The sequence below is a fragment of the Tupaia chinensis genome, unplaced genomic scaffold, assembly GCF_000334495.1.
Source record: "Tupaia chinensis unplaced genomic scaffold, TupChi_1.0 Scaffold000503_1, whole genome shotgun sequence".
Classification (NCBI taxonomy): Eukaryota; Metazoa; Chordata; class Mammalia; order Scandentia; family Tupaiidae; genus Tupaia; species Tupaia belangeri.
The window spans coordinates 922,066-930,931 of record NW_006160015.1 but is presented as its reverse complement, the minus strand read 5'-3'; the positions used below and the strand labels follow the sequence as shown (position 1 = coordinate 930,931).

General features: G+C 43.0%; 1 protein-coding gene across 1 annotated transcript in view; it reads left to right on the top strand.

Annotated features, from left to right (window-relative positions):
• Window positions 1-6: 6 nt before the first annotated feature.
• The window catches only part of DNAJC3 (DnaJ heat shock protein family (Hsp40) member C3), a 58,569-nt gene continuing 49,709 nt past the window's right edge, over window positions 7-8,866 (top strand). The window contains exon 1 of the mRNA XM_006156602.3: window positions 7-88. Coding sequence (XP_006156664.1) covers window positions 7-88 — 82 coding nt within the window. The remainder of the gene's footprint in view (window positions 89-8,866) is intronic.

Below are 8,866 nucleotides of genomic sequence, written 5' to 3'. Positions count from 1 at the left end.
GCGGACATGGTGGCCCCGGGCTCTGTGACCAGCCGGCTGGGCTCGGTGTTCCCCTTCCTACTGGTCCTGGTGGATCTGCAGTACGAAGGTGAGACCTGCCTGTCCCAGCCGGGGCGCCGACACCGGGGCCAGGCCCCCCGGCTCATCCTCGCCTTGCCGGGGCGCGAGTCGGGACGGATCGGGCGGTGGGGCGGGAGCCAGGGGACGCCGCAAACCGGCCTTGGCCTGAGCCTGCGCCTGGGCGGGGGCCGGTGCCGGGTTCCGGGTTTGCCTGGGGAAGCGCTGAGGGGATCCGCGGGCCTTGGGGCCGGGTCTGGAGGAAGGAGCGGGGGTCGCCGGGCGGGTCGGGGTGCGCCTGGCGGCAGGGATCGGGGCCACCAGGCAGCGAGCGCCCTGGGACGCGCGGACTTCGGCAGCTGTGGGTCTCGACCCTGCTAGGCACCTCGCTGGCACCCGGGACACTGCTGGACAGGAGAGCTGGCAGAGAGCGTTTACCTTTACGGTGGCTAAGAGGGAGGTGCTTTGGCTTTGGAGTTTCTGGGCGCGGGTGTTATGTCCGGCGGTTGAAGGGAAGGGAACAGGGCTGACTTAGAAAAGTGAGGAACCTCACCTTACGGTATTCGGTGAGTGCTGTTCAAAGTAGTTAGGTTAGAAAGTCTAGTAGCGAGTGTTGGAATTCCAGCTCCTGGGAGGACAGGGCACCAAGTTTGTGCTTTTACAACTCCCAGCGTGGTGTCCTTCGACTTAGGACTGGCTTTACTTTTCCGAGTTCTCTGAAAAGACCGTGAGCCCTTTAAATTTCACTTGAGTTTCACAGGTTGGAAAATGGGCTACCCCAGCCAAATATACAAAATACAGGTTGGCCCATTTTGGGTATCAGCGGGAGAAGTAAGAATTAAAGCTGCAAGTGCCAATTGAAGGAACGCTGCTAGCTGGATTGCTATGCAAAATATTCGAATATTATAACATATCACATGCACTGATCTTTTTTCTTCCCCATAAAAAGGGCTAGTTGTCAAGGCGATCAAATGAAACATTTAATATTCCATTCAGAGGGAGTGAGGAACTGAAGTTCCCAATTGTTTCTGGTGAAATCCTCCCAAAATTCTCAACTTTTTTTTTTTTTTGAGTAATAGTCTCCAGTATGTAGATTTCATTTATGGCAGTGGTTTTTCCTGTGTGTGTGTATGTGTATGTGTGTGTGTGTGTGTGTGTGTGTCCCGGTGACCATATTTTTCTTGAATCCCCAAATCAAAACAAGGGCATGACAATATTGGGACAAAGAATATGATAATGAAGCTGGCCTAGATAATCTAGGAAATTAAATTTGAATTTGGAGGCCTGGACCACTCTATATGGGTCACAAATCCAAATGTTTAATTCCCTCTTCCCTTTTTATGTCCAGTGTTCAGTAATGATTTATTTGGACACTTAGGAGAAAGTTGCTTATGCTTTATTTTTTAAAATTTTTTAAGGTAATAGAATAGCACACTTACATGATTTGCTTTCTCCCTTACCTTGTGGACTACTTTTTTAGAATTGCTGTTCTGCATATGATTCTGTTAGACTCTTAGCCACTTCATTTTCTTCTGTATTTTTCTATAATAAAACATTAGATGGCTTGTTGTTTTTTGTGGTTTTTGCCATAAGGTGGTGCACTCTGGGAGAGAGAGGAAAAGCAAGAAAGCAGCCCTCCCCAGTGGGGAAGGCTACTCTGCAATGCCTTTCACTCCATTCTCTTCTCCAGATTTTGGTATATTCACATGCACACCTGGTGTGATTTTCAAGCTAATGAGTCCAGGACTCCAACTGCAGTGGTCTACCTTGAAGTCCATTGCATTAAACCACCATGCCAGCTGCTGGCTCCAAGAGAGCTTCTCTGTATAGGAGGCATTGGTGAGATTTCTTAAGCGGAATCCCAGAGTACTGTATCTTGTTTAGGGGTATTGCCTGTTTAAAGTAGCAGGAACCTGGTACAGGTGGTAGAGAAGAAAGGAAAGGTGGCTTTCTGAAAGTGATGTCTAATTTATGGAGGTAAGTGGTATTTTTCGTACTTTATGGATGAGAGACCTAAGGCTCTAAGAATTTAATTCAAGTCATCTTTTGTGGAGCTGGAGCTTTAGAATTTAAGTGGTTGACAACATCCTGTGGGGCCAAGTATCTGTAAGTGATGGTAGCTCAGAAAAGTCAGCATTTTTTTTTTGGTTTACATTTTTTGTTTTTGTTAACCACCAGCAGTACTGAACCAGGAAGGTGATTTCCTGGTAGATTTATTATGAAGGTACTTCAAAAGTTCATGGGAAAATGAAATTAAAGTACAAGTTTATATTGGTGTAGAAGTGTAGAATTTGTTTGAAGTCCATACACAGATTTTCCAGAACAAACATTTTTCCTGAACTTTTGAAAACTCCCTTGTACAGTGGTTCTCCGACTTGAGTGTGCATCAACACAGTCTCACATGGTTGACTTTTTTTTAGTTGCCAGAGAGTGCATACATTGGTCAGAGAGAAACGGAGAGAGAAAACACCTCTGTTTCTCCATTCTGTCCAGATTTTAAGTACACATGCACACATTACTGATGTGTTTTTCAAGCGGCTAGGACTTGGATTCGAACTGCGGTCAGCTATGTGTGATGCAGCTCCCGTAACCACTAGGCAATGGCACTGGCCCTCATGTGGAGGACTTTATGAAAACATGGTGCTGGACTCCACCTCCAGAGTTTCTTATTTTTTTTTGAGAGGTTTTTGCTATAGAGCGCATGCGCTCGCCAGACAGACAGACAGAGACACAGAGATAGAAAGCGAGAAATCACCCCCCAGAGGGGATGGTCAGGCCGCAATCCCTTCTCCTCCATTCTCCTCTCAGGATCTTGGGCACGCACGCACATGCGCCCGGCATGAGTTTTAAGCCACCGGGTCCGGGACGCGAACAGTGGTCGACTACGTGGGAGTCCAGCGACATAGCCATTACTCTAACTGCTGGTTCCCCACCTCCAGAGTTTCTGGATCAAGAGGTTCTTTTTTTTTTTTTTTTTTTTTTAAAGTTATCTATTGTTTTGAAAATTTGGGGGGTGGGGAATGAATACCAGCAGAGGCTTGACACTGTATCTACCCAGCCTCAGCCAGCCCTGTATCTTGGACACCTGAATGTTGGGCATACTCAGGGGGAGGTCTTATGAACCTAGAACCTTTCCATGGTGGTCAGAGTCCCATAGTATTTTACCTCCTGCATCACTATCTGGTTCCAGGAAATCTTAATGGAGCCTGAAATATTGCATGTTTTTTCTTTCTTTTTTTCTTTTTTTTTTAAAGAGAGAGATCTACTATAGGGCACGTGTGCTCACCAGAGAGACAGAAAGCGGAAAAATCACCCCCCAGGAGAATGGCCACACCTCATTCCCTTCTCCTCCATTCTTCTATTAGAATTTTGGACACGCATCCCCAGCGGGACAGGGGGTCTGTATCAGGTCCACGCCTTGAACCACATTCAACTACGTGGGAGTCCAGTGACATACCCATTACTCCATCTGCTGGTTCGTGAAAATTTGCATTTCTAAAAAGATTCCAGTTACTATAGTTTGGGATTCACTTTTGGTAGTAAATTATACAGAGGAGTTAAGTTAGGTGTCTGCTGTATTCTAGACAGTAGATTTGGTGTTGTGATATAAAGAGACGAAAGACCTTCTTTGATTTAGCAGACTTCTGTTTTCTCAAATAAATTCTGTCTGGGTTTACTAACCTACAGTTTTCTGGGAGACATAGGGGAGGATGGTGCCACTTCGAGTTCTAAGGCTTTGAGAGAGAAAAAAATAAAGGAAAATGGGTGTGAGAAAAGTAGTAGAAGAGTTGCATTTGACCGAGAATGTTACCAGTAATTGACTTAGACGGCCTATTTTTTTCTGATTTTAAATGTCTTTTTTTTTTTTTTCTCCCAGACTTTTCTGTTAATTGTAGTTCAGAGAAGGAAAGCTTGTATCATGAATTGAAAGGTTGACTCTTTCAGCACCCCTTTTCTCAAAGGCCTTTGAAAGAGAGAAGTCCGAAGCACTATTTAGAAATAGAATTTTTGGAGTAGAAAGAAAACTTCCATAGTATTTACTTTAGTAATCTCAGTTTACAAATCAGGAATTTTTGTATTTCAGTTCTTCGCTAATGGTTTGTTCCATTTAGTGACTTGAATAGGTACACAGCCTGGGAACCAAACCTTTTTTTTTTTTTTTTTTCTGTTATAGCTTCATCTTTCTTCCCTAACATGCTAGTTAGATCCACGTTTTCTTTATTTCACTGAACTGAGCTGATTAAACCATATGTTTTGGCTATAGGGAAAAGAATTATTAAAAATATATGTGGATAAAAGAGCGTGATGATTTTTATGTTAAACTTAATTTGATAAAAATATGTTTTTTTAATTTTCTCTAGTATTTCCTTGACATTATGTAAATATGGAAAAATGAATCAGGTAGCAAAAATAAATGACAGTATGAATGAAGTATTACAGGGGATAGTCAGATAGCTTCTAGAATTATTTAAAATTCTTTAATAAAATAGGCTGTAGTTAGCAGTAGTGTCACAGTTTCAATTCACTTGATTGCTGGGCGTTTACTGAGAGAGTGCCTGAAAATGCAGTAGCTTTCGTTCTGTGGGCAGGGGGAGTTGTTCTGAGATGGGATGCCCTGTCCTACTTAGGCTTTGTTTTCCCATATGAAAACAGCTAGCTGTGGTAAGGTTAATCTTCACTGTTGTGGTCTTTCTTTCATTGATGTCCAGCAGTAATCTCTGTTTTTATGGACCTATCATGGGAACCTAGTCACCTGCTCTTTCAAATTCAAACATCTCAGCCATACATTTATTTTTCCTTCCGTATCTTTAGAAAGGTGATTTGGTTTTATCTGATGAGTTTATATCATTAGAGTTCTGTTCTTTTTTTGTTTTTTGTTTTTTGTTTTTTTTAAAAAGGTGTTCTTCATAGGGCATGTGAACTCCCCAGAGACAGACTGAGAGAGAGACAGTGAGTGGGAAAGTGAAAAATCGCTTCCCGGGGCAGGATGGCCACACTGCAGTCTCTTCTCCATTCTCCTCCTGGAAGTTTTGATGCACACATACACGTGCCTGGTGTGAGTTTGAAGCCATCGGGTCCAGGACTCGAAACCGTGGTTGATCCTGTGGGACTCCAGCCCTTTAACCACTAGGCTACTTGCTGTTTCCCCTTCCAATAGTGTGATTTCAAGCCACCGTGTCCAGTGCTCAGAGCATGGTTGGCCTTTTGGGAGTCCAGTGCCTTTACTACCATGCCACCTGCTGGCCCCTGTAGTTATTTTTGACAGGGTCTCGCTATGTGATCCTCTTGCCCCAGCCACCCAACTAACTAGTACCAGTATACCCAGCCTGTTTAGGTTGGAAACTAAACCCTAGCCTCCCAGATGGCCTCAGTCACTATGTGGTAGCAGCTTTATGCTTATGCCTCTACAGCTGGGCCCCAAGTAATGTCCTAAGGATAGTAATTTCCTTATTCATGCTGCTGCTATTACCTGGAAAGCTCTTCGCTGAGCTCTTTGAATGAGCATGCATGTTTTAGAAAGGCCTTCCTGATATGCCATGTAAAAAGCGCTCTGTCCTTCAATTAATTCTGTCCCTTTACCTGCCTTTATTTTCTTCATAAAACTTCACATAGTCTGAATTATTTATTATTCTCATTTGTCTGTTCCTATTAGAATATAAGCTTTCTGGAAAAGGCTCTTGTGTTTATACCTAAAACATCTTTACATGACATAGATATGCAATAAATATTTCTTTTCTTTCTTTCTTTCTTTCTTTTTTTTCTTTGGAGAGGTTTTTGCTATAGGGCGCATGCACTCACCAGAAAGACAGAGAGAGACAGAGAGATAGAAAGCAAGAAATCACACACACACACACACACACACACAGCCCAGGGAGGATGGCCACGCCGCAATCCCTTTTCCTCTATTCTCTAGGGATCTTGGGCACGCACGCACATGCGCCCGGCGTGAGTTTAAGCCCCCGGAGTTTAAACCACCGGGTCCGGGACTTGAACCACGGTTGACTACATGGGAGTTCAGCAACATAGTCATTACGCTAACTGCTGGTCCCAATATTTCTTAAATGTTTGAATGAAATGGACTCTTTGAGCTGATTTATGCTTGGAGTTACCTTCCAAGTTGAAATTCTGTGAGCAAAAAAAACCCATTTACAATATTTGTTATGCCTTCATAGTTAATTGACGCAAAGACATAATATCCATTGAAGTTGAAATTTGCAAACTAGGTGTTATGGCTTGAGTGTTGGTGTTCCCCCCAAATTCATGTGTTAGAGTGTAGTATGGCTGTATTAGGAGGAGGGGCCTTTGGGAAGTGATTAGACATGATGGCTTTACTATCATGAATGGGACTAATACCCTTACAAAAGAGGCTCCAGCCAGGTCCTTTGCTCTGTTCATCATGTGAGGATGTTGCAACAAGGCACTCTCTGAATTAGAGAGCAAGCCTTTACCAGACACTAGATCTGCTGGTGCCTAGATCTGAGACTTCCCAGTCTCCAGAACTGTGAGCAATATATTTTTGTTTATAAATTACCCTGTCTGGGTTCATCCTGTGGCCTGGTGGTTAGGTGGGCCAGATCTTCTAACATGGCTGAACGCATAGTTCAAATACTGGACTCAGCTGGCTTGAAAACCATACTGAACATGTGTGTTTGTACCCAAGATCCCGACAGGATAGAGAAATGGAGAAGGGATTGTGGCATGACCATGTCCCATTAAGGAGTGCTTTCTCCCCTTCTCTGGTGAGCACATGCGCCCTGTTACACACACACACACACACACACACACACACAGAGAAACACACACACATTGCCCAGCCTAAGATGTTTCATTATAGCAGCCTGATTGGATTAAAACATCTGGTACGTTATATTTTACTTTGTTATTTGGTATAATTTGTGTTGCCCCAAATTTATGTGTTAAGATTTGATTGTGCACTTATTAAGAGAAAGTATCTTCATAGTGTGAGTATAGTGAAGCCTCAGTGATTGACTCCTGGTGGGTTGTAAGGAGAGTGAGTAAGACCAGAACAGACACACTACTAGATACAGCTGCTTTGCTCTTTCTTCTCTTGACCTTGCGATGTCATGTCTTGGGATTCTGCAAGAAGACCTGGTTGGTCCCTGGACTTTGGTCCTTCCAGACCACTAACTGAATAAACCTCCATTTTTATCAGTTGCCCAATTTCAAGTATTTTCTGTTATTAACAATAGAATGGACTGGAACACTAGGTCACTTAGGAAGAGATTGGAGCATACTTTGTTCAAATGTACCATGTAAGCACTCAGCCCTTTTTTTCTTTCTATTTGGCTGTGTCAACAAAACCACTTTTTAGATCAGCTTATTGGAGAGAGATGCTTTCAAGGTCTGAGATCTTCAGCGCTCTCTCTCTCTCTCTGTGTGTGTGTGTCTGTGTGTGTGTGTTTAGGTTTTTGCCATAGGGCGTGTGCACTCACAAGAGCGACAGAGAGAGACAGTGATAGGCAACGTGAAAAATCATTCCCCCAGGGCGGATGGCTGTGCCGCAATCCCTTCTCCTCCACTCTCCTAGGATTTTGGTATGCACGCACACATGCCTGGTTTGATTTTCAAGCTGCCAGGTCTAGAACTTGAAATGCAGTCAGCCATGTGGGAGTCCAGTGCCTTAACCATCTCCTGGCCCCAGCTTAGTGTTTTTTTATTGACACTTTTGTCTTTGGTCCTCACTTAACTATATAGTTGCTAACATACTAAATTGTGTGCCAGGTGTTTCTGTGGCCAAATTACACTATCTCCTGTTTCTGCCATGAGACTGATTCCACACTCTTTTCCACCATGTTTGGGTCATGGACTTAGTCCTGTGTTCTTATGTAGTATAATATTAGGTTTTTCCTCATTCCTCATGCTTTGAAGACTCTAACCTGAGTAACCATCCCTGGACTTACCACCTGGTCTGGGTTTGCCTCTTGGTCTTAGCTTGAACATAAGTATCTTTCACCACCGTTTCTTACCTTCCTTAGCCTTGCTCTTTTGATCTTGATTGTAACTCACCACATCAGACTTTTAACCCCACATCTTGAAGTTTCTTAAAATTCTTTATTTTCTGCCCTCTGAAATATAACCAATTCTAATACTAACTTCAATGAAAGATGTGGGAACTCTCAACCTTTTGTCCTGCCTTTCCTGTTTATTTTGCTGAGCTATGATTGATGCTTGTCTAAGGAGAAACCTATTGTTTAATGCTGGCTAGGACATGGCATGATATTTGGTTGTCTTTTTCTCTTGGAAAATAATGCTTACAGACTAATGTAGCAAAGGATTAAAAAATTACCTGTGGCTCCAAATAGGAATGTGTTGCAAAAACATCCAATAATCTACACATTTTTTTTTTCTGTTTAGGTATTAGGGTATTTATGAATCATTGTTGTATCAGTTTGGTTTGATAATTGTTATATATTTCAGATTTTATTATACTAATGAATTATAATACATTTAAGAAAGAAGGCAGAGTAAAATCTATTCAACAAATAACGAATGCCTGCTATCTACAAAGAACTGAACTAGGTGATACACACAAGAAGAAATAGTTCCTGCTCTCTTACTTGCTTTTGGTCAGTGCTGTGGAGGGCTCGAGTTGTGAGGAGACATACCGTGAACGGCACTGCACTGAGACAATGGTATAGCAAAGCACAGTCATGTACTTGTGAGGATGCGGGTGCAAATTACAGTAGCACATAGGTCTTCCCCACTCCTCTCGGGCTTTAGTTCAGCACTATCCTCTCAGGGAAGGCTCATTTGACCCCTCTGTCTATATTAAGTACCCCTTCTCTTT